The 27,148-nt window shown below is 38.6% G+C and overlaps 1 protein-coding gene and 1 long non-coding RNA gene across 2 annotated transcripts; both read left to right on the top strand.

The window, feature by feature from the left end:
- The first annotated feature begins 371 nt into the window (after positions 1-371).
- On the top strand, positions 372-25,764 carry LOC143274001 (uncharacterized). Its single transcript, XR_013052394.1, has 3 exons — positions 372-509; positions 1,720-1,783; positions 24,759-25,764. It is a non-coding gene; the product is annotated as an uncharacterized LOC143274001 (long non-coding RNA).
- On the top strand, positions 11,355-13,353 carry LOC102913425 (ribonuclease H1). The gene is given in 3 exon segments (XM_042280011.2): positions 11,355-11,532; positions 11,534-11,740; positions 11,809-13,353. Coding segments are annotated over 3 exon segments (747 nt in total). The 5' UTR covers positions 11,355-11,404; the 3' UTR covers positions 12,221-13,353.
- Positions 25,765-27,148: the final 1,384 nt, after the last annotated feature.

The raw sequence follows: 27,148 nt of genomic DNA, 5'->3' as shown, positions 1-27,148 counted from the left end.
CCTTTTCTTCTTCCTGCAGTATTATATCACTTGAATGTTAGTACTCAGCTTGCAAACCCAGAAATCTAAAGTCCCTTTTCTTTTCTATATCCTCTGAACTTAAATTACAAATTTGGTTGCTTACATATCTTAGAGCTTACCTATCTTCCCCTTCCCCATCACATTGCCTTATTCACCATTGCTTATCAAGTTTAATATAATGTCTTCATTGCCTGCTCCTTTCCCCTAATACATTATTGCCATTGGAACTATTGTTAGTGAATAGCATCAATTCATTATCTTAAAGTTTTTCCAGGAACTGACCATTGCCTTGTGAGATAAAATTCTAATTTCCTTATACAGAAATCCTTCCGATATTTTTCCATAGGTGTCTGTTGGATGTCTCACTTGAAAAAGGAACATACCACCAAGCATAATGACCCAAATGTGATCTCCAGCGCCTCCATAGTGGAAGGAGAGAATGGACTCCCATACACTATTCTCTGACCTCCATTCATGCTTCATTGCAGGTGCACAACAGACACGTGCGCAAACACACATTTAATAAATAAAAGAAAAGCACTGTCCAAAGACTTATTTCACTACAGGGTTTTTCAGCTTGTTCTTAAATTTTATCACAAGTTTTAGGTTAATATGCACTTTTCTTGTTAGAAAAGTATCATTTTTCAGAACCAAGCCTATAATGAACATTCTGTCTAAAATTTAACGTCTGAGTATGTTTTTCAATTTTCAACATACTCTACGACCCAGTGACTCAACATATTAATGATTTGCCCCCTATATTGATTAAGAGTATACCTTACATTAAAAAATAATCCATAAAACAAAACAACTCTGTAACCATGACAAAATGTTCAGCTCATGGTTCTGGTACTGTTAACTTTCTTTCAGCCCTTGCTGTGCCCTGCAGATGTACTGGCTTCTCATGGGAGCCCTTACTGTACTTCCTACATGTGTTGAGGTAGACTTTTCATAAAATATCTCTCAAGTAGCCCCAACTCCTAGCATCTATGCTGTCACATAATACCCTTCCTTTGAATGTGAAATGATTCCACTTACTCGCTTTTAGTGAATACTATGCAGGCAAAGCAATGGGATTCCATCCCCACCTTTAAGAAAGAGTACAGTTTGCTCCTTGTTCACTTTCATGTGCTCTGCTCTGCTGTCTGCTCCTGCTGATGAAAAAAGCAGTCATATTGTGAATCTCTCGATAAAGTGGTGCAGAAGACAAGGAACTACCATGGGCATCTGGGCAGCCACTGGCCAGGCACTCATTGTCTCAGTCTACCAACCTGGAAGGAGTTGGATTCCCTTAGCACCAATGAGTATCTCACCAGAAGGTCTTTCCTGTACTTGTGCCCAAAACAACTGCAGCTGCAGTTGACACCTGACTGCAGAGTTAGAGGACCCAGCAGAGCTGTCCCAGAGCCCTCACCCACAGAATAAATGTTGTTGTTTTAATCCCAGTATGTTTATCACTCAGCAATAAATTATATACAGACCTCTGGTTATACATTTGTTAAGAGGAATGTGGATTCACAGAAAGAATGTGGGATTGGAAGCTAAATTATCAGATTTGAGTTCTACCCTATGGCTAACACTGTATTTGGACAATCATTTAGATGGTTTCTTCCTGCATAAATGAGATATCCATGCTAATCCTTATTGTGGAAATTATGCTTCACAGATGACAGATACTCAGTGTTATTGTTCCTACAGGACCTATTAAGATCAAGGATTTGTCTGCTTGTGGATCAATCTTCATCTACAGTTAGATCTCAAGGTTGGTATGGTATTCAATAATACATTTTGGATTTCATTAAAGGAACAATGAATCGTTTTTGTAACTGCAAACATTAAATGTACTCTGTGTTTTAAATACTTAGTTATGGAGTAGGCATTGAAGAATTAGAACCTGGGATCTATATCTTTGTACAAGACTTAAAAAATAATTTATTTTGCAATGTAGCAATTAATTTCCTTTTATTTTTAAGCAACTATGCTTTTTATGTTAGCTTCAATGCCAGAATATGTTCATTATTAATTACTTCATGAAACTCCAATAAGAAGTGAAAACAAAACCTTCGAAGCATGCTTGTGCACAAAAAGGCAAACCAAGGTGAAGGATCATTCATCATTGCTGAAATGAGACCCTGTTGTTCTTTTTAATCCCTACTCCCTTGGAGTTAATCACTTGTTAAAATAAAACAGGTACTATTTAGGAGCACACTAATATACAATTCCCAAGAACAAAACTCTTTATTGTTTACTAATTAAAAGCAGATTTTCACACAAGAACTTTGACATTTTTACCATTTAACTATCTCCTTCCCATAACCCATCTCTTCACATTTCTAAAGGGGAACCACAAATTCCCATTCTCAGCTTGTGTTTCTGGCCAAGTGACAAGCCCCCGGGTGCTCTTGCTTGGTCATGATATCCCCTATTTTCTATATCTTTGTAAGAGTGTCAACTGATCCCATTCAGCTGCATCCTACCCTAGGTTTACACTTGTGTATATTAACCGGGAAATGGCCAGACAGTTGTTCATGAAGAACACATACACCCTGTGTATTGCCCACTCCACATCCACACAAAGACATAGTACTTAATAAAAAAGACAATGCTTACTGTGACTCACTACCCCTCTAGCATCCTACTCCATCCTCTCCTTCACTACACTTTACTTCAAAGGTTTCTCTACTTAACTTCCTCCGGTATCTTTCCTCTAATTCTTGCTCATATCATTTCATTTATCTATCCCACAAACTACACAGAAACCACTCTTTCCAAATACTAGTGGTGGTATTGATGCCATTGTTAATCCAGCTGCTCAATGACAGCCCTTTAAGGCACCCCAGGCAATTAAATGTGTGACATGGTAGACCACACCTTCTTTCAGTGGTTTTCCAATTGGAATTTCTGGAGATAATTGTCTTCTGGTATACTACCCTCATCACTAATTGTCCTGTTTTATTTGTTTTGGAGAGAGAGTGTGCCTTAAATATAATTTTGGTTTGGTTTCCTTTCTACATATGAACCTTGACAAATAATTTAATCTTTCAATGACTTATTTTCTTCACATACAAAAGGAATATAATTGTGTCTTCCATATAACATTATGGCAAAGTTGAATTAATCCAAGGTACATGGAATAGTCCAAAGAATATTTGTGCAGCAATATCTGTTCAATGGATGAATTATTATCAATTTTATATAGTATACTATAACTTAATTTATCTATATTAGCAAAATATACACCTGTGTCCTACAATATATCTGCAAAATTTTAGCTTAGACTGTAATGTTATCTATATAATCAATGCTTAAAATATGTCATATTTAATTCTAAAAATGAAAATTTTCAACATATAAATTATGATTGAAACCATGGAACTGGATGATATTGACCTGACAGTATGTAGTATGTATGGTATGTGTATGTATATGTATAAGAACAGGTCTGTTAGCTTTGTTAAAAAGACAACATTTCACCAGTATACCAGCATTACAGAATGGGTAAAGAGGGGATGGCCCGGCAAAGAGACTAAGGAAGAGTGAGTGGCCAAGGAGACTAACAGAATACATAGGAAACGATATTTCAAGAAGGAGACTACAGCAAAAGTACCACTTGCTGACAGAAAAAAAATCACAGAAGAATGGAAACTTGCAGCTGAGGGAAACAAGAATTGGCCCTAAACAAATAACCTTTTAAGCATAGGTACTTGGAAATGTTGTAATTTCAGTCTTGTGCCAATTTCGTGATAATAATAACTATTAATTTATATACATGAGGACTGAGAATTCTGATACAGGAACCAAGATAGACAAATTCAGCCAAAGATTAAAGTTTGTTAAGGTTTGGGTACTGTGTCCACTCAAAGGGCTCATATATAGATGGCTTGATTTTTATGTTATGGGGCCATTTGGAGAAGTTCTAAAACTTTAAGAGATGGGACCTAGTTTAGGAAGTAGGTCACAGAAGAGGCTGTCTCTTCAACCTCTTTCTGGTCCATCATGAGGGGAAAAGCTTCTTCCTCTCACATGTTCCTGCTGCCACTCTACCTCACTTTTAGGTCAGAAATCAATTGATTCAGATTAGTGCTCCAGAACCATGAGCTGAAAGTCTTTCCTCCACTTAAGTTGCTCTGTTAAGTATTTCAATCATGACTGTTTCACAGTAGTACATACAGGGTTTTAATACATATGTGTAACAGAAAGATGCATGGCTGGGTAAAGGTGATGCCAAACTATAGAATACAGGATGAATAAGAATGCTGGCAGAGAAGGAAAACTGGGAGGATGATATGAATAAAGGGAATCAATCAATTGGAATCTCCAAAAAGTTGGGAATATGGCAAGAACCATGTGAAACATATGTAAACAAAATTAAAAGGAAAACATTATGGGTGAAAATGCAAAGCAAATTAATATTTCAGAAAAGAAGAGCTTCAGATTGTGGCCAGTACCTGGGTAAGTGCACAGACATGATGGAGATAAAATGACTAAGGCCACACAAGTTTCAACATTGCCAACTACAGATGGGCAGTCTATATGTTTATTTCAAGTTAAATGTAAAACTCAGAATTGATGTGCTTTGTTCAATTCAATGATTTATAATAACTTCCATATTTAACACTTTGGTCAACCTTGACTTCAGTCTCCTGACCTGGAAACTATAAAATTGTCTAAGCTTTTATTACTGTAAACTTCTCTACAATCTAAATTCCTGTTTATATAAAGCTAAAGACCAAGACACTGCAGCTCATTATCTTTTTCTGCCTACCTACGGCAGCAATGATTGTCCTTGCACACTAACTTTGATTCCTTCCTTCTCCTGAACTGCAAGACCCTTAAAACCTGATGCAGAAAGTAATGACAGACAGGATTTTTATCAAGTGTTGGCACAAATGAAATTTCTGATTATTGAATTACCATCTCCACCTATAGGTTACCCTCTTCCCAGCAGATCCTTCTTCCACTTAAACCGATGCCTTATAGATTAGGTTTCCCCCTGGTAGCCCTATACTACAAGATCACATGGGTGATTAAGTCTGTATTTTCTACAAACCAGCTCCAAGTTTGGTGGATTAACATGTGGTGATATTGTGTTTCCTAATATATTGTGCACCCTAATAAACTTATCTGGGGTCAGAGAAAAGAACAGCCCCAAATAGATATAGAGGCCAGAAAATGAGGTCACACACAACTTTAATCCTAGCATTTCAAAGGCCGGATCTCTGTGAGTTCAAAGCCACATTGGAGCAGCTGGGCATGGTGACTCACACCTTTAATCCCAGGAAGTGATGGCAGGAAGCAGAAAGGTATATAAGGTGTGAGGACCAGGAACTAGAGTCTTGTTAAGTTTTTAGGCTTTTAGCAGCAGTTCAGCTGAGATCCATTCAGATGAGGACACAGAGGCTTTCAGTCTGAGAAGTTCTGTTCTGTCTCTCTGATCTTTTAGCATTCACCCCAATACTGGGTTCAGGGTTTGTTTTTTACTAATAAGACATTTTAAGATTCATGTTAAATTAACACATTTATTTTCACATTGCAACACCTAAATTTGGTGGCCTACTCTCCAATTCATTCTGTTCCTCACAGTTAATCAGCCTATGAATGCCTTCCAATTCACAGTTGCCCCATTCCCAGTATTCTCAGGCTCCTGGCTGCATTATCATATTTAAACTGGTAGACATCAAAGAACACAGACTGGATCATGAGCAATTTTTTTTTGACATTCATGACTTAAAAGTAGTGTATATCACCTCTGTTGGCCAAATTTTAAAGAAAAATGTTAGTTTACTTGATATTATGAACTTATTTTTGCAATAAGCCAATATGATTTTTTTTTTAATTTTTGTGACAAAAAAGTTTGAATTTTGTTTGTTTGTTTGTTTGTTTGATGGTTTTTTAAGACAGGGTTTCTCTGTGTAGCTTTGTGCCTTTCCTTGAACTCACGTTGTAGCCCAGACTGGCCTTGAATTCACAGAGATCTGCCTGCCTCTGCCTCCCGAGTGCTGGGATTAAAGACATGTGCCACCACCGCCCAGCTGTGTTTGAATTTTTAAAATTTATTTTACATCCCAACCAGTTTCCCCTCCCTCTTCTCCTCTTAGTCCCTCCCCCTACCTCCCTTTCTCCTTCTCTCCCACAGCCCCTCCTCCTCCATTTCTATTCAGAAAAGGGCAGGCCTCCCATGGATATCTACAAAACATGGCATATTAAATTGTAGTAAGACTAAGCAGCTGTCCTTGTATTAAGGCTTGGCAAAGCAACCCAGTATGAGGACTATGGTCCCAAAAGTCAGTAAAAGAGTCAGAGGCAGCCCCTGCTCCCACTGTTAGGAGTCCCACAAGAAGACCAAACTACACAACTGTCACATATATGCAGAGGGCCTAGGTCAGTCTCATGCAAGCTCCCTGGTTTTTGTTTCAGTCTCTATGAGTTCCTAAGAGCCCAGGTTAATTGAGTTAGTACTAGTACAACTGGATGTCAACATGTAGAAGATTGCAAATAGATCCATATCTATCACCCTGAACAAAACTCAAATCCAAATGGATCCAGATACACTGAACCTGATAGAAGAGAAATTGGGAAATAGCCATGAATGGATTGGCACAGAAGACAACTTCCTGAACAGAATGCCAACAGTGTAGACACTAAGATCAACAATTAATAAATGGGACCTCATGAAATTGAAAATCCTCTGTAAGGCAAAGGACACCATCAATAGGAAGAAATGGCAGCCTATAGAATGGGATAAGATCATCACCATCCTCATAGTTGCCCAGAGTTTTCTTGAGTGCCAGCAGCAGCAAATATTAGATAGAAGGGTTCAGATTGTGGAGATAAATAGATAGAAAATAAAGGATAGCCTCGAGGGGGCCTGGAACCTATTCCAACAAGCCTGACTATCTCTGCCCTAAGGCATTTATAGAACCGCCAAGGGGTGTAGCAAAAGACCCTCCCCCATGCCCAGCACAGCCAAGTGCAGACCATCTCAGACACCTGCACTCAGGCCCGTCGTCCAATCATCCTCTCTATGCAGACCTGCTGGATAAATCCACAATGAACCTGAAAACGGGCTCCCACCATAATGTATGAAGATCTAAAGAAATGATATCAAAAATCCAAATAATGCAATTAAAAATTGGGGTACAGATCTAAACACAGAATTCTCAATAGAAGAATCTCAAATGGCTGAGAAACACTTGAAGAAATTTTCAAAATCCTTAGCCATCAGGGAAATGCAAAAAGAAAACTTTCCTGAGATTCCACCTTACATCTCTCAGAATGGCTAAGTTCAGAAACACAAGTGACAACTCTTGTTGGAGAGAATGTGGAGCAAAGGGAACACTCCTCCATTGCTGGTGGGAGTGCAAACTTGTACATCCACTCTGGAAATCAGTATGGCGGTTTCCCAAAGAACTGGGAAACAATCTACCACATGACCTAGCTATACTGCTCTTGGACATATGCCCAAGGGATGCTCAATCAAACCACAAGGATACTTGCTCAACTATGTTCATAGCAGCTTTATTCATAATAGCCAGAAAATAGAAACAACCTAGATATCCCTCAACCACGGAATGAGTAAAAAAAAATGTGGTACATTTACACAATGGAGTATTACTCAGCTATTAAAAAAATTACATCATGAAATTCAAAGGAAAAATAGATGGAACTAGAAAAAAATCATCCTGAGTGAGGTAAGCCAGACTCAGAAAGAAATACATGGTATGTACTCACTTATAAGTAGATATTAGCTGTAAAGTAAAGGAGAACCATGCTACAGACCCAAAGAGGCTAGGTAACAAGGAGGGCTCAAGGAAGAACTCTTGGATTTCCCTGGGAAGGGGAAATAGAAGAGATTTTGTAGGTGAAGTGGGGGGTGTTTGGGGATGGAAACATGAGAGGTCAGGTGGGAGTAGGGTGGGGCAATGCACTGAAAGAACCAACTGGAAAAGGGTGGCATTTCACGGTCAGGTTGAAGCCTGGTGCAGGAGAAATTCACAGAAATCTACATTGATGATCCCAGCTAAGACTCCTAGCAACTGTGTATACATAGCCTGAACTAGTCATCTCCTGTGACCAGGCAAGACTTCCAGTGGAGGGACTGGGACACTAATCCAGCCACATAAACTTGAACCTGCAGTCCATCCTGCCTATGGGGTGTGCTGGGGTAAGGGTGGCATGGAGATGGTGGGAGTGGCCAACCAATGACTGGTCCAGCCTGAGCCCCATGAAACAAGAATGATCCCACCTCTGAAACTGCCTGGAGTGCCAGGACCCACAGGCTGGAAGACCCAGAGACCTACGATAGAACCAAACATGACTGGAGGAAAATGAATGTCAATGTAATAGTGTCTAGTGGTATTTTGCTGTACTCATAGATTGGTTCCTAGCCCAACTGTCATCAGAGAGAGTCATCCAGCACCTGGTGGCAACAGATGCAGATACACACAGTCAAATATTAGGCTGAGCTCAGGGAATCCTGCTGAAGAATGGGAAGAAGGATTATAGGAGCCAGAGGGGTCAAGGGCATCATAAGAATACCTGTTAGCCAAATCTTAAGCAAGGACCATTAATATGAAATGTAGTATCTAACAAAAATTATTATTCAGTATTGTGCTTATGATGAAAAAGAAAGCAGGTTTGGTAGATCATAGAAATTCCTATGAAAAAATTCATATCAAAGTTTTAGATCTTAGTGTTTATTAACAGATTGGTCATTAGGAAAATACCAGAATTTCCTTCCATTCAGCTTTGTGTTAGAGTCCACAGCTCCTCAACATCTCAACTTCCATATTATTAATATGCTGAATAACTGCCATTATATAATATACAACTATGGGTTTTGTAATTTTAACATGTATTTGGTTGTATGAGTTTGAAATCTCTATAGGTAAGCTATGTCAATATATGTATTTATATTATTTACATAATTAGCATTAAGCCATATATCTTTGTACATCAGTGTAACTTAATAACTCAGTTCATTATCTATGTGGTGCTGCTGTGGATATTGCTCTGTATGCTGTGAATGTGTTGCTCTGATTTGGTTGATAAATAAAATGCTGATTGGCCAGTAGCCAGGCAGGAAGTATAGTATAGGCAGGATAAGCAGAGAGGAGAATTCTGGAAACAGGAAGGCTGAGTCAGGAGTCACCAGCCAGACACAGAGGAAGCAAAATGTGAAGGCAGAACTGAGAAAAGGTACCAAGCCATGTGGCTAAACATAAATAAGAATTATGGGTTAATTTAAATGTAAGAGCTAGTCAGTAGTTAGCCTGAGGTAATGGCCGAGCAGCTTTAATTAATATAAGCCTCTGTGTGTTTACTTGGGTCCAATTGGCTGTAGGGCCATGGGAGCTGGGCAGGACCAGGAAACCTTCAGCTGCATCGTACCATTTATTTATTTACTTACTTACATTTTGTGGTACTTCTGATGAAACCCAATCAAAATTGGGAAGATGCACTGTAACTTAGCATAACAGTTCTTTCTCAAATAAAGCAGATTTGACAGATACCAAAACTCGAACAGTCCCAAATATTATCATTCACTGTCGTTGTATTATTCATTTTCTTAGGGCACTGGAGTACAGAATGCAGTAGGCCATGTGGATAGTAGGCAACATGACCTATTATTGATGAATATCCTCAACTTCTTTCTGTTTCCTTTATTCTTTTTCCTTCTGTATCTAAGGTTAAGTGTTTGTTCTTAGATGATGGCTTGTTTGACTTCCCTCTTTGGGTGTCAGTTAATCTCCTTAATATTTTTAAAATTATTCTAAAATGTCATCATTTTTACTCCAAAAATACTTTAATAGTTCTGCCAATTCATGCAGTTGCAATCTAATCTCTTCTATAATCTCCTGATTATTAAGGTAAGTGAATCCTTTAATTTTCATGCAATTCAAAGCAGTTACCTTTTTGGCAGCAGTTTCCTTTGAGATAATGATCTTCATCTGGCTTTGGCTTGCCTTGATAATTAAAACTTATTCGTTCTAGATAACTGTATATGTTACTCACATTAGAACAGAAACATCACTCTTTGGGCTGCTTCTGATCCCCACAATCATATATGTTTAACCTCTTCTTTTTTTCCCTTCTGAGTTCAATTTAAAACTTGTTGTAAAAAATCAGTTATTGACAAAGGATTTTGTGGATTTACCTAATGCATTCTGTACTCCAGTGCCCTAAGAAAATGAATAATACAAACGACAGTGAATGATAATATTTGGGACTGTTCGAGTTTTGGTATCTGTCAAATCTGCTTTATTTGAGAAAGAACTGTTATGCTAAGTTACAGTGCATCTTCCCAATATAGACTGATTATATTTGATCTGACACTCACTTCAGGAATATGGCTGCTTTGGTAAGATGAGAGCAAAGCTATTTTAATGATTGCCCACACCCTCTGTCTATAAAGTTGCCTTTATTTTTTCTACTGTTGAGTCACAATTGCAGAAAATGGTTCTTAAGAGACACATTCTTAAAAAGGAAAAGTTCTCTAGTTTGTATTTTCTAACTTAAGGTAAAAACCTAACATCAACAATTCTTGTAGAACGCTGAACTCAGCATGAAAGCTTAAAGAAAAATTATTATTTCAATAGGTATTATGCCATTATTTGAAATTTATGAGAAGAAAAATAAGACTTTCAACACTGATGACATGTCACTAATAGAAAAAATTATGAAATTTTTTGTAAAAGATTATAAACACAAATTATTTGACTCACATCTGGGAAAATAGCCAGGGATACTCACACAAAGTTAAGCACATACTGTGTGTCATTTCTTAGGAGAAATCACTTGTCACCATTATCTTTGGATTTAGTTATTGGTTTAGCACAACAGTAATCATTTCATTTGCTCACAAATTCACACCTTGAATAGATTTAGGACTATGTTCTTTAGTAGTCCCTGTAACATGGACAGAGAAGTGCTGAATCTCTTTCCTGTCTTCTTGCATACATATCAGCAGGGAACTTAGCATAGTCTATGTGGTCTAGGAGGTGTTGGTTTCTCTCTTCTGCCTGGCACAGTGGCAGGTTCTAAGAGCAAGCACTCAGCAAATCACCCAAAAGCTGTATCACTGTTCATGGCATCCAATGGAGAGCTACAGAGCTTCATTCCTGCTACAGGCAAAAATCACAGTCTGACCTCTCCATGGAATAAAGTTCAAATCACTATGAATGAGGAAACTGTAGAATGGGAGAGATAACGGTAATTATTTTTGAAAATATTACCACCTATATTATTTGAATAATATCCTTTATAGCCTTGATTTCATACTGAGGAAGACTCAAGGGAAATTGTAGTTTTAAAAAACCTCCATGCGAGGCGGCCGGCGGGAGGCCGGCGGGCCACCATGTAGGTCCCCTCGCAGGCGTGAGCGATGCGCTGGCTGCTGCCGCTGTCCCACACAGTGACACTGGCCGTCGTGCACGTGCGGCGAGGCGTCTGCGGGCTCGGGATGTACTATGCGGTGAGGAGGGGCCGCAGGACCGGCGTCTTCCTGAGCTGGGCAGGAAACTGCACATGTGCAAGAATCACCGTTAAAGACCAGCAAGCGGCCTCGGGAGCCTCCGGATGAAGGGGAAGGGGAAGAACAGCCGGAGCCAGAGGCAAAGCACACCAGACAGAGCTCAGAGCTGGCTCCCCTAGTGAGCAAGGACACGTTTTCTTATATGGGAGAGTCAGTTGTTGTCTACACGGATGGCTGCTGCTCCTAGTGAGCAAGGACACGTTTTCTTATATGGGAGAGTCAGATGTTGTCTACACGGATGGCTGCTGCTCCAGTAACGGGCAGAAGCGGGCGAGAGCAGGAATTGGCGTTTACTGGGGGCCCGGCCACCCCTTAAATGTAGGTATTAGACTTCCTGGGCGACAGACAAACCAGAGGGCCGAGATCCATGCAGCCTGCAAAGCCATCATGCAAGCCAGGGCTCAGAACATCAGCAAGCTGGTTCTTTATACAGACAGCATGTTCACCATCAATGGGATAACCAGCTGGGTTCAGGGCTGGAAGAAGAACGGCTGGAGAACCAGTGCAGGGCAAGACGTGATCAACAAGGAGGACTTCATGGAGCTGGACAAGCTCACCCAGGGCATGGACATCACGTGGATGCACATTCCTGGTCACTCCGGATTCGTGGGCAACGAAGAAGCCGACAGGCTGGCAAGGGAAGACGCGAAGCAGTCTGAAGACTGAGCGAAGTTGTTGCTGTGCCCTCAGACGCGACGAGTGGCTGCTCCTTTACGAGTGGCTGCTCCTTTACCCTGATGTGCAGTGAGGACACAGCGTGGAGGACTCGACCGTGACCTGTGACGCAGCTTGATGAGAAGTGCTTGGATAACGGAAGGGGAAGCTTGAACTCAACCTTCTGTGGACGTTCAGTCATGGCCTTCTGGGTCTGACATTCTGCCCCACCTGCAGGGCTACAACGGGTTCTAGACCACCCTAAGGAGGGAATGTAGGGACAGGAGATACAAAGGAAATACACCAAGTCTAGATTCTGATCAAGGTGCAACTTTATTTTCTCCACAAGGGTTTATATAGTTCCACAGGGTGGGGGGAGCAAGAAGCTGTCATCTGCATAAGGTGGGGCAAGCTAACAGGATGTTTGTACAGGATGTTTACAGGGTGAGAGGGTCAAGGGCTCTGACTCAATGTCCTGTTGCTAGGTAACCTGACTGTAAGATGATCCAGTTCCCTGTCTTATGGGGGTTCTGTATTTTTCCACTAACTAGAGAGTCTGTCCTTTTCCCTGACAACATTTTTTTTTTTTTTTTTTTTGAGACAGGGTTTCTCTGTGTAGCTTTGCGCCTTTCCTGGAACTCACTTGGTAGCCCAGGGTGGCCTTGAACTCACAGAGATCCACCTGGCTCTGCCTCTGAGTGCTGGGATTAAAGGCGTGTGCCACCACCGCCTGGTGTCTGACAACATTCTTGTCTGATTTGTTGCAGTCTGGCCCAAAATGCTCCAGCTTGCTTTCAGTAGGAGTCAGTGAAACACTGGTCAGTAGGTGTGGCCTGAAGGGGATGTTTATTTTCCTTCCTGTGTGCACAAGTACAAGCCTCCTGCCTGTGCAGGCGTCCTGTGCTGCTGTCTACATCAGAGATGATGTGACTACGAGGGACCCGAGGCTGGTCTTGGGGCAGGCAGAGCCTGCACATAGGTGACCTTGGCTCCTGGACCACCTTGTAGGAACAGCTGAGAACTTTAAAAACCAAGATGCATGAATATACTGCTAATGGATTTCTTTAGCTATTTTTCCTAAAAATACTGTGTAAATTTAAAACATGTTTGAAATCATCCTTATTTATTTTCATAATAAAAAATATACAGGAATGACACACACAAAAAAAACAACCTCCATGCATACTTATTTGACAGGTTTTTCCTTTCAATGTATTTCTGAAATAGTAGATATTTCTTAAACAATGCAATCTTTATAAAACTATACATTTGAAAGAGCACATCAAGAAAATGTCTCAGTCACTCATTTGAGTAAATCATTATGAGAAAGATAACAGACACAAACAGCAACTGTGAGGAAAGTCTCCCACTCTTAGCACTACTGTGTTGTCTGTAGTTCCTTATCTAGCGTTGAGATCCCATGGGAATTTCTCCTTCCATGTTAGCATGGCTATTGGTGTTGTCTTTGTTCATCTTAGGATAATAGTATGGACAATTGTTACAAAAATTTGAAAGGATTTAATGTAAATTAAATATGCATAGAACTTTTTTTTTAATTTTAAGCATATATGAAGGGAACCATAATGAGAAAAAAAAGATAAAATTAAAAAATATGTCAAAAGATTTTTTGTTTGTTTGTTTACTGTTAGAATGAGAACAGTAACATTTATTTGTTCTGTGTGATGGTCAGTTACTTGTCAATGTGATACAAACTAAGGGAATTCCTCCACCAGACTGGCCTGGGCCTATGTCTGTGGGGCTCTTTCTTGATTGTATATTAATATCAGAGGGCCTAGTCTCTTATGGGTAGTGCAACATCTGTATACAAGTTCCTACCATGAGCTCCTGCCCTGGCTTTCCTGGATAATGCATTTTAACCTGTAAGAAACTATAAACTCTTTCCCACCAAGTTACTTTTGGTCATGGTGCTTTATCATGGCAACCAAAAACAAACTAGGACTATAAAATTTGGGAGATACTCATATTTTATGATGGTATTTTTGGTTTTATTTATTATCTGTCCTTCAGTCTAAGACATATGGTATAGGTTAGGCTGGCCTAGAACTCAAGATGTATTTTATGCTACAGTCAAACCAAAGTCTTAAAAGATATTGTCTAAGATTTTATTATCATTATTTGTATGTCGCTATAACCAGGCATAAGTACTGTATACCTAAAAGTATCAAACTGTAGTTAAAACATTAGACTTCATGATTTATGTGAGTTACATTTCCTCCATTGTCACAAAAATGTCTTAGATGAACAACTTGAAAGGAAGAAAATTTATTTTGTCTTCCAGTTTCAGAGATGGCTCAGTGATTCCATGGTTTGGGAGCCTGTTGTAAAACAGGTATCATGGTTGCAAAGCAAGACATAAAAATTACTTCTGTTATTGTTATTATTACTTGAAATAATAATTGTCGATGTGACAAGAACTAGAATCTCCTCTGAAGATGCCTGTGACTTATTTTCTTCATTAGGTTGATCAAGTTGGGAAAGCCCATCCTAAATGTAAGACCATTCCATGAGTTTGGTTCTCAGACTGCAGAACAATGAGAAAGACAGCTGAGACCAAGCATGGTCTCCCTCTACTTCTTAAATGTAGCTGTAGTGTGACCAGATGCCCCCATTATATACTTGTCATGATGGACTGTACCCTGGAACAGTGAGGCAAAAATCAGTATTTCCATACACAGATTTTTGTCAGGGAATTTTTATCATGGCAACAAGGAAATTACCCAACATGCTTATGGAAGGTAGAACTTCCCTAAAATAAACATATTCCTTAAAGCAATCTCAACAGTTTTTAGAACTGATTTGTGTGCTGATTCTATTTTCTAAGAATTTCTTAAATTTACTTAAGACATAAGACTCAGGAGCAATGATATAATTTGTAATTTATTTTCATAATCCACAAAAATACAGAGAACTATTAAAATGGTATCATCTGAAACACATTTAGTAACTTATATATAAAGTTACTTTGAATTATGGATATACAATGTAATTGTAAATATATAGTACAGTAGATAACCTGGTGAATTGTGTGGTCTAAGTAATCACTGCAGCGTGTTCTAATGGCTCATATGACTAGAGAAATTCAAGTTTTCCATTTAGCACTCAGGGTATTTGTCTTAATTTAAGAACACAAACAATCCTGGATGGTAGCATTTGCAGGACTGTGATGGCGGCTCACTCAACTCAAATAATCTCAGTCCTTTGGATTATAGCCAAACTCCTAAGAGGAGGCAGCCAAAAGAGACAAACATAAATCTGTTGGCCTGACTCTCAGGAATTCATTCAGAGCAAATTCGCTGTTATTTCAGGCAACGTTCCTTCAAGCTAGATTAGGGCTTTCCAAGTGTGACAGTGAAGGAACACCTTCACCAAAGTGAGGGATGTGGAGGGAGAGAACATTGATGAATGTTTGCATGGACTTGTGACCCTGATGTATGTATGATAGATGTGAGTAATTAATTTGCAGCAGGTCCTCATTTTGCAGGTGAAGGTAGTAAGCTTCATTTAGTCAGTGTTATGCTCCCACAATATGTGATCTTAGAGATAGCTCAGGTCTGATGTGCTATTGGCTTTTGTCAACATGACATAAATTAGAGTAGCTTTGGAAGAAGGAACCTCAGGTGGGGTATTGGTCAGATCAGGTTAGTCTGTGGGAATTTCTGTGAGGCTCTTGATTGGTGTAGGAGGGCCCAGTCTACTATGAGAGGCACCATTCCTGGGCTGGTAGTCCTGGGCTGTATGAAACAAAAGAAGCTACCTGAGCACTAGTCAGAGAGAGAGAGAGCCAGTTAGTATTCTCCCTAATGGTTTCTGCTCCAAGTTCCCGCCTCGAGGCTCTGTCATGATGACTCTCAGTGGCAGATTATGAACTAGAAATGTGAACTGAAATAAATCCTTTCTATGCCAGTTTGCTGTTAGTCATAATATTTTATCACAGCCACAGAAAAGCAAACTAGAACACCCACCTGTAGCCGGAAGGTTTCACCAGTACCACCCGGCTGCAGGGTCCCTCAGCCAGATATAAAATAATCACTCAGAAGCTTAATATTAATTACCAATTGCATGGCCTATGGCATACTTCTTGCTAGCTAGCTCTTATAACTTGGCCCATTTCTATTAATCTGTAAGTTGCCATGTGGCCGTGGTTTACCATTATTTTCACATCTTGCTTCTCCTGGCGGTGCTGGTGTCTCTCTCCCTTCTGCCTTTCTTCTTTCTCTTTCTCTCTTCAATGTCCTGCCTAGCTATAGCCTGACTTGCCAAAGGCCAAGTGGCTTTATTTATCAACCAGTCAGACCAACACATATTCACAGCGTACAGAAAATCTTCCCACAGCACCCACCAACTCTACAGTTACAATTCTGCTGTTTCTTTTTCTCAGAATACAAGAAAAGTAGATGTTACGAAGGGTCTACAACCACAGGATGACTTCTGAAAACTTGATACTACAGACCGCCAAATATTACAGGACTCAACCCTTGGGACAAAACGGAAGTCAAAGTTTTTTATGTTTAAAGCAAAACTATTCAACACAACTCAACTACCAGAGAAATAGAAATTGAGTTCAGAGAAAGAGAGGTGGGGCAATGAGAGAGAAGAGAAAGAGGAAGAGGAAGAGGAAGGGTGACTGTCTAGAATGCTAGAATACAAACTTGGATTATATGAAACCTAAATAGTTAAGGTGTCACGTGATCTTAGCCCCAGGTCAGTAAGCTCCATGTTGGGAGCTTTTGCCCGTACTACAGCTGTTGCAGAATTCTGTCTTTCTCTCCTCCCATCACTTATTTTTTATTCTCAGAACTGTCTTCTACACTAAAATGCTGATCATCATTATTAATTTTTTACCCTAAACTACTAAGAATGGGCATCTCACGTGTTCATCTTTAAAGGTACTTTTATTTTTATACAGGAGCGCAATTATATCATATATTCACAGCAAATAAAATCAAACAATAGAAAGTAAATAAAAGTGAGCACGGTGATGCCTCCATTTTGCAGAAGTTACACAGGCATGTAACTGTTTCCCCCATTACAGTGATGCATATTGGCTCCAAAGGTAATTCTGTTTTTATTTCCAAAAATAAAAGCACTATTAGCCAGCTAATGAGTCACATTTCTATCATCATTGTATATAATATTTTTGCAAATGAAGTCATTTTTCATTGTTTCTTTTATCACATTTCTTAGATCTTTTGCAAGTGACACATTTTAGTATATATATATATATATATATATATATATATATATATATATATGCATACAAAGATATTTCAAAAGGATGAGGTTTTTCTAAAGTGAATAAATAATTTTTACATGCTTCAAATAGAAACCCAGAGGCACAAATTTGATATTTACACTGTCCCCTATTTAAAGACCTACCCAGGTTAGGCATATAGAACAGATGACTAACAAGGAATTATCATTTTATTTGTTGTTTACTAAATGTTAACATCCTCACCAAAAATAGTATTCATCTTATTTATACTAGATAAACTCCACTGAGATCTAGACTTCAGCAATGTAGGAATCCCAGGAATGTATAGCAAATGTGTAGAAGTCTTTAGAAACCAATAATCCTGACTTGTCTCAATCTCATTAATAAATGGATGCTGAATGAAGATGATTTTTTAACCTACATGGACAGTATATAATAGGTTCTTAGGATGAAATTCCATATTTACTCTAAGTTATGTTCTAGTACTTTGTATTTAAATTTATTTCTGTCCTAGATATGATGTAAGTTATGCATCACATAACTGATATAACTTATTCATCACATAACTGACAGAATGAAGTAAATCAGATCTGAACTGTAGTAAAGTGAGTTTCAGAAAACTCTGAGAATTGCAGAAACTAACCCAAAGCTGCATAGTTAGAATACAGTACTAGGGATTTGAATCCATAGCCAGATGATTTAAGGCCAACATCCTATCTCTGATGCTCTGCTGATGTGATTTAAGTGAGTGTGAATCATCAAATATTGTCTTCTGTTCTAAAGAGTTAAGGAGAAATGAGAGTTCTAAAGGTCTATGAATTAGATCCCAGATGATGCAAATCAGTCATGTAAAAATGTGATATTTTATAGATAGACATTCTACATAATTTTTAAGTAGAGTCAATGAAAACCTATATTTATTAAGTGGTCAAGCATCATACATAAAATAGATTTTATAACAAGTGTACTTAACAATATAGTTAGTGAGTTTTTCTTCTACTTTGAAATACTTTTAATTACTGCAAAACAATTTACATGATGCTTTGGTTATAAAAAGTCCAAAATCCTTTAAATATATTTGTAATTCATAACCATTAAAATTTTATAAAATTTTAAAGTTACAGAATTGCTTCTATAACAGAATAACTTTCATACTTTAAAAGGCTGAACTATGAAAAGCCTGAAAGGAAATGGTTATTTTCTTGGAGGGGTTTGTCAAATTGTCTTTTGAACCAGAATGAACCTGCTATGCTTATTTTTTCTCAATTTGCCACTCCCTAATCACTCAGTTGATGCTTAACATCGTCACACAGTTCACTGCACAGATTTCTCATTAGCCTCATTGAAATGATAAATTATGCCCTGATTGGTTGAGCATTTGGTCCTCCTTTTAAACCACACCCTTTGGAATGAGCTTTTATGTTTTCTTTTGACATACCATGCTCTTAAAACCAACATGTTCCAATATATGTCCCAGATCACATAGATTTTTTCCTCTACTTTGTTAACTAGAAACAAGATAAACAAATTACTTGCCATTGCAAGGGAGGGATTCATAATCCATAATTAGAATGAACCATGGTATAGGAAATGCTTGTGCACCGAGCAGAGTTTGTGCTCAGCTCAGCTCAGCCATTGGCCATTATAGACAGTCAGGGAAATGCTAAGCAGTATCATTTGCATGACCTTCAAAGATAGTGATAAAGTCGCCATGCAAAGTCTGATGTAGAGCTTTAATGGGAATTTGGTGGCTGGTATTAAAAATATGAGATCTGAAAAAAAAATCTGAACCTCTGATCTTGAAGGGTCTTGGTAGCACTGTTGGTGTATTTTTTGTTCCTATGAGGCATGTTATTCAGAACTGGAATATCTTCCTCTCAAAATGTCTTTGACCACTGGTTCCCTTCAGCCATTTGAAAATATCTATCGCTAATCAGGACTAAACAGTATAAGAATCATAGGGGTCAGTTATCAAGTAGGTTCTCATTAAGACAAGAGGGCTGCAGGAGTAGCACCGAGCTCATTACAGTTAAAGAGAAGACAGTGAGGGACAATGGCTTCAAGGGAAGAAACTCATTTCCTCCGTTCTGCGAAGCAGTCATTGTTACGCATCTCACTTCTGTCTGTGCAGTCCTGTACTGTTCATGTGTCTAGTTCACTCACTAGATCTTAGAGAACTTCTATCAAAACAGACGGATTTTGTTTAATATCCTTTGTATCACATACTGTGACTGAATAGAATACAAACTCAGTAAAGACTCATTGAAGATATATTGCAGCATCAAGGTAAGTGTCTGAGTGTGGTCTAGCAGAAAAGATTCCAGGGTAATTTGTCCTGAGCCAGAATAGCAAAGGTGTACCTCTTGAACTCTGGTCCCATCCTTGAGATTACTACAGAAAACCATGTGCCTGAGCACATTTTTCCTTTATTTACAAATTATTGTACTTTCTATTTTAAAGATCTAGTAGGGCATCTAAAAAATAATGTTTCTGTTTATTTTGTTTCCAAACTATAATGGATACGAATCCAAAATTAATGTTCTACTTCATAGGGACTCTGGCAGAATTGGGAGGGACAGACTTCATTCCACTTTACTGTCTTTGTCCAGAGCATTTTGGAAATAGCAGTTCCTCTACAGCACTTGGCCTTTGCTTTGACTGTGAAGAAAGACTTTGTAGTCATAAGTCAAACTCTCTCATTCTGAACCTTTATTCTCTCTTCTCACCCCTGCCTCTAGGTCAGTGGTTTTTAACCTTCTTAATGCCACGACCCTTTAATACAGTTCTTCATCTTATGGTGACCCCCAGCCATAAAATCATTTCATTGCTACTTCATAATGGTAATTTTACTACTGTTATGAATTGTAATGTAAATATTTTTGGAGAGAGAGGATTGTCCAGGGGTCGCAACCCACAAGTTGAGAACCGCTGCTCTGGTGTACTCTTCCAGTGTTTCACTCTACAAGTCTCATTATACTCTCAATGGATTGAAACAATAGCCACCTGGAAGAGTAAAGGGTGTCGGCTTAAAAAATCGTTTACACAGATTTAAAGCACCGAGTTTAATTAGAAATGTTAACATTTAGAGCCATTTGATTCATTAACCATGCTGATAAGAATATTAAATGAATTAACTTATCTGCTCCCCTTAAGAACATAGATGGCAGGCACCATGATGAGTTGTAATAAATGAGAGAAGTTGCCTCTCTTAATTCATTAGCTTGCTAGGTGGTAAAATAGCTCCTAAGCACTAGAAAGTTCTCAGATGTAAGTGTCTTCAGGTTAATTAACACAAAGGCTGGTGTTTCTGTGGCTTGACTGACCCGCACCCAGAACAATAGTGAGCTCAGATGGAAGTTCCCCTGTCCTGTCTTTGGGCCATGCTGTCACACAGGGAAGATTCTGAGTGTTTTCACTCTTCTCAGTTCACGTATTGTACAGTGTCTACATTATGTTAAAGATTTCACTATTGGGCAATTAGCAGAACACAGAGTATGCTGTTTTAGTATTTAAGTGATTAGTCACTTTAGAAAGGGCATTCTGAATATGTGAAATTGTATTTTATACTTTAACTTCCAAATAAACTTTTATGCCAGATAAATGGAAGAGAATGACCATTCTAACTGTATAGGTGTTCACAGAGATGTATAGATGTGGGTCTGACTAACTTTGGTATGTGATGGTTTTTATTTGCAAGTTTCATAAGAAAGTTTATTTTTAAATTAAAGTAAATATGGAGAGGTAATTTCTCTAAACTCCTCTTATCTACCTAAAATCAGAATCTCTAAGAGGAACTCATTTATATGTCTGCTCCCTGGAAGTTCCATCATTCAGAGAAAACTGACCCAATGTAGAAGATTAGGGGATGACAAGTCACTCAAAGCCTTATTTGAAACTTTCATATTTTCCATGGCCTTGAACTCACAGAGATCCAGACAGATTACTGCCTCCTGAGCGATAGGATTAAGGGTGTGTGCCACCACTGTCTGGCCTCTATGTCTAATCTAGTGGCTGGCTCTGTCCTCTGATCCCCAGATAAGTTTATTAAGGTACACAATATATCACCACACTGAACACACTCCAGTGGAAAGCCACCACACTACATCCAATAATACCTGGGCAGCTCAAATTGGTCTTGATGGGGGAAAAAGGACACAACATAGGGCTATAAGGGAAGGGAGAGTGGACCTGAGAAGAGTTGGGGTGGGACAGTGAAAATAATAAAAACTAATTTTATGAAATTCTCAAAGAACTAATAAAAATCAAATAATTGAATAGTATACTAAATAAATAAAACCAAGTCTTGCCATAAAGAGATGAGAGGAAACAGAAAGAAGCAAAAACAAAACCCAAACTATGGTGATTTTCAAATGAAGCCAACAGCTCTTCTGTTGAAATACCGGTACAACTGATGAGAGAGACAAGGAAAGGATTAAGAATGACTTCTCTAATTTGAAACTGTCCAGAGGGAAGAGTTCTCTGTGGTGTTTACTGCAATAATGAAGACACCTCAATGGGGATGTTCAGAAATGGAGCATGGAGGGGAAATAGAAAGTTATTTTTGGGAACGGCTATTAAAAAAATAATTAGACATACAAGTGGGGTTAATTTTGTGGTAGCCAGATGGATAAAGAATGTCAACAGGGGAACAAAACTAGAGCTGTAATGAGAGGCTTGCCAGGTTCTAAAGAAGTCGTGAGATAGCTTTGGATCCTCATGAAGACAGCGTGTAGACAAGACAGAGATGCGACCATGGAAAAATACACAGATGGTTTAGAGAACATCCACAAGGTGAGAAAGAAGCCAAGTATGCAGGGGACCAATCACAACTTCAGAAGGAAAGATGATTGTGTTATTAAAACAGAGTCAGGTGTCAACCTGGGAAAATACTTCTGAAATAGCTAACACGGTGAGGCCAGAGTACCAGACTCAGGATCTGAACAAACAAGGGCAAAGTTTCTGTAAGTCTACTTGAGGTGATGGTAGAAGGGCCAATCATTAGTGAGGAGAGGAGGCAACGAGCCCAGTCTGTGCTCATGTGGACCCATTGAAGAACTCTTATCTTTGTTGTTGCTATTGTTTCCCTGTAAAGGAGAGGGAGAATGGGGAAGGTAGTTTGGCTGGAATGGAGGATAAAGGAAGTTTTCTGTTGCAATTTAATGAGAGAGTCTCAAATATAAAATGACCACCAAAAAAAAAAAAAAAGGGAAAAAAACACTATGATTTAGGAGAAAAAGAACATAATGTCTTAAAGTCCTTGAAAAAATAGTATTATGAAAAATGTAAGAATGAATGAAAGGTGTGGTATTAAGAATGGGATGGCTTGATGCCTCACAGTAATTAAATTTTTACACTTTATCGAAAGTGTTTGACCTTGCCTGCACTGCTTTTTGTGTTTGTGTTTTAGCCTCACACTATCTAATTGTATGAGTATAACAAACAATGGAATGATTAATAATAATTATATTATAGTTAATACTATATCCCACTATAATTAATAAGGGAATAATTAATAAAAATACATTAGTAGATATTATTGTATATATACATACTAATATATGGTACATGAAGAATTACATACTAATACATCTGTATATATATATACTTGCTGTCTAATTTTAAGAATCTCCCCCTATATGATACCTAACTGTCTTATATAAAAGTGCTACATTTAATCATCACTACTCTAGAGACAGGGTACCTAGAAGAATGGAGCTGATAAGTGAAGCAGAATAAAGTCTCATGCAACATCCAACTTTATTTAGAGCATCAGACAATTTATACTCTGAGGGCTACGATGACCCCAGATTAGACTACTAGCAATAGTGAAGAGAGTGCTTGAACTGACCTACCAAGATAATCAGATTGGTGACTACCATAACTGTCATCATAGAGCCTTCATTCAGTAACTGATGGATGCAGATGCAGAGATCCACAGCTAAGCACCAGGCTCAGCTCCACAAGTCTAGTCAAAGTGAGGGAGAAGGGATTATAAGAGAAAGGGACATCAAGATCAAGATAGGGAAATCTACAGAGACAACTGAATGAAGCTCAGAGAAACTCATGAAATTTAGACTGAAAATAACCTAAATTGTGGAACCTTCATGGGACCAGGCTAGGCCCTTGCATATGGGAGACAGTTGTGTAGCTTGGTCTGTTTGAGGGGCCCTAGCCAGTGGGATCAGGATCCATCCCTGGTGCATAAGCTGGCTTTTTGGAGCCCATTATCTATGGTGGGACACCTTGATCACCCTTGATGCAGAGGGGAGGGGCTTGGACCTGCCTCAACTGAATGTAGCAAACCAGGCTTTGCTGACTCCCCATGGGAGGCCTTACCCTTGGAGGAGGGAATGGGAGGAGGAGGCGAAGGAGCTATGAGAGGAGGATCTGTGGTTGGTATGTAAAATGAATTTTAAAAAATTATTAAAAAAGGGGTCACCCAAGTAAAGTTCCTGAGTTCAAGCTGTATACAATCACAAGAACAAGCCACATGTGGCAAAAACATGTTTTTCCATGAAGACGTATAAACAAGTAACAGACAATTGTAATGAATAATCTTAAGTAAACTCACTTCTATCCCCTACACCTTGGAGGAGCACGAAAGCACAGTTCAAGAACAATTCTATGTTTTGAACAAACTGAGGTCATAAGACCCTCAACTTGTTTTCTCAAAAGCGCTCAGAATTCTCATATGGCTTAATTCTTGGACTGTGTTCTGACACTTGATATAAAATTAGTATAAGCTAATTACTTTGGGCTGGTATAAAGACAGAGAAATTACTTATAAATAAGAACCTCAGGGAAAATATAATACAGAATTGTTTGGTTGTTACCTTTATTCCATGATCAATATAATTCAAAAACTGTTCTAGATTTATGTTATGAGTATTTTGAGCCTAGTGGTTATCTATTGCCAAATGGTTAGCCCTGAAAACATACTTACAGGTAGCATTATACAAACTGCCCAAGTTATATTTAAGAGTACATGTGTATGTATGTATGTGAAATAACATAGCAATTCATGAAAAAAAGGCAGCCATGAATTTGAAAGAGAAGGGAGGGGTATATGGGAGGATTTAGAGAGAGGAAGGGAAAAGGAAAAATATTACAATTAAATTATAATCTCAAATTTTAACATTAAAAATTCAAAAATAAAAAACCCAAAAAACATTGAACCTCACCCTTTCTGCCTTTGAATAATAAGCAGGAAGGTAACTGATGGGCATAGTGTACTAATTGATATTTGATGATCAGTCAATGAGTTCCATTCTATTTAAGACAAATTTACTCACTGACTTTCTTATTATTTATCTACAGAGCTAAGTAATTTCTCCTAGTTGCTTCTGGTTGCTGATAATGCTCAACAGTGACTGCTGAAATTGATATTCCTCATGGCTGTGGTCATCTCCTCGGACTCCTAAGCACAGCATGTGATCACATTGAAGCATGTGTGAGGGAAAGGAGAAGAGAGTAAACATTGAATGGGAGCCCAGGGCCAACAATACTTTTGATCCTACTTTACATTTGTTGTACATCTCTGTCTTAGAAGCCTAATGAAACACAATACTGAAAATGCCCTGGAAACAAGATAGTTAGTTCCAGATAACTTCTCAGCAGTTAATTTTTCATATACAACCTCTGAGGTCAACAAGTAAGATTTACTACTAACAACTGTCCTAGCAGATGATACAGAGGTACTGTGACTTCGGAGAGAGAGGGGATGGGAGGGCATACACAAAGAAAGGAAAATAAAAAGGGAAAGGCCAAAATTCTTTCTATGCGCTTATAATAGACAACTCCTAGGAATTATAAAGCCAGTCGAAGTAATGAGAGTCAAAGGCTAGGCCTGCTGTCAGCAGTTCAAAAGCAGCATGAGACTGCAGTGGAAAATGCAGAACAGCACACAGCAAATCAAAGTAAGAACGACGACTCTCCAGGACACTGACATCCTGCCTAGCCAGCCAGTGAAGAGTCGATATTGGAAGCTAGTACAGGGAGCTTGTTAGCGGAAAACAGACACAGCTTTAGAAGGCTCTACAGGAAGGCAACGGTGACAACAACAAAAATGACATCGCCGCGTATTTTCACCTCTATATGCTCCGGTTAGTAACATTTAAGTTAGAAAGTATGGCAACTGCTACTATTACCTACATTGTCCAGGTTTCTCTCCCAAAATGCTTGAGACTCTACAGTTGGGGCTTGGTTTGAACATTCCACATTCATGTAGAATCTAATTACAAATCTGAAAGGCCTAATTAAATTTAATTACACTTACAGAGTATCTTGTATTCAATCCATTTATATATCTCATTTCATTATGGAAAAACTTTCCATTGAAGCTTAAGTATATGCATGTTACTAGAGCAGACATCTGATACTTAGTACAGTAAAAACTATAGTCATAAATCCCCCATGGTTTGATCTACCCCTCACAATAGAGAATACCCCTTGTAGCTGATACTCAAGGTGACAAATTGAACCCCTGTTGTGACATTAACATGCCACCAAATAGCATACAATAAGAGAGAGAAAGGTACACTGATTCCTTTCAGACAGTGAATGAGTTTAATGGATTTTATTCTAGGCTGATATGCATTGAAGGGAAGCTATCAAAGAAGAATGGTGTAGATATTGAGATACAACTAGCAATTTATGCTACCGAGCTATTTAGATATTTGTATGTAGATACAGACAGGCACATAAATGCATAGTCATCCAGACAGACTTCACTGATAACTAAAGGAAACTCAGATATGAACAGTCAGCAGTAGCTGCTACAGAACTATGTATGTGGGGTGTGTATGTGAATAAGTGTGGCACTGTGTATGTATAAAATGTTGATCCTCTGCTACTATCTCTGGTACTATTTTAAGTTTCATTTTATTTAATCATAAAATTTATTCATGTTTCAGATGAGGACAGTGAGGCCTTGAAATTTTTAAACTCAAAGTCTTAAAACTTTTTATTGACTTAATATTCACATTATTATGATAAATAAATGAGTTGATTGAATTTCAATAGATAGAAAATTATGAAGATAGTTAGATAGATCATAGACAGAAAGACGATAGATAGGTGGTAGATAGGGAGATATATAGATTAGTACTTAACACATGTGTAAATTATTTCTATTTCCCAGGATTGCTGTAACAAAGTATCATAAACCAGGGAGTTTAAAATAACAATTTATTGTTTCGTACTGCTAGAGCTACAAATTTAAAATTTCAGTGATGGGAGGATATGGCTTTCTAGACAATTCTGAAGGAGACTTGGCATTCTCCTCTCTTTCTAAAATGTGCTTAAAACTCATCTTAACTCAATTACATCTACAAATACCCAATTTCCAAATGATGCCTTTGGAATCTGAAGTGTCCCCAAACAGGTTCATGTTTTTGACCCCTGTTTCTCAGCTGGATGGTGCTATTTGGAGAGGACTGTGTAGTTGTAATGACTGACTGAAGTAGAACTCTATAGGCAGGGCTTTGAAGGTCCCAGCTGGGCCTCTAGTTCCAGCTACTTTCTGCCTCCTGCTCTATCTACCATGTGAATAGCTACTTCGACAGGTTCCCAACACCATGAAGAACTAGACTCCTCTGCCACGGTAACCTTTACAATAGACTGGGCTGGTTAGTCTTTTTGTCAGCTTCACACAAGCTGTGGTCATCTGGGAAGAGAGAGCCACAGTCAAATAAATGTCTCCATCAGAT

This window comes from Peromyscus maniculatus, chromosome 6 (assembly GCF_049852395.1).
Source record: "Peromyscus maniculatus bairdii isolate BWxNUB_F1_BW_parent chromosome 6, HU_Pman_BW_mat_3.1, whole genome shotgun sequence".
Classification (NCBI taxonomy): domain Eukaryota; kingdom Metazoa; phylum Chordata; class Mammalia; order Rodentia; family Cricetidae; genus Peromyscus; species Peromyscus maniculatus.
This window is presented reverse-complemented; position numbering and strand designations above follow the sequence as displayed.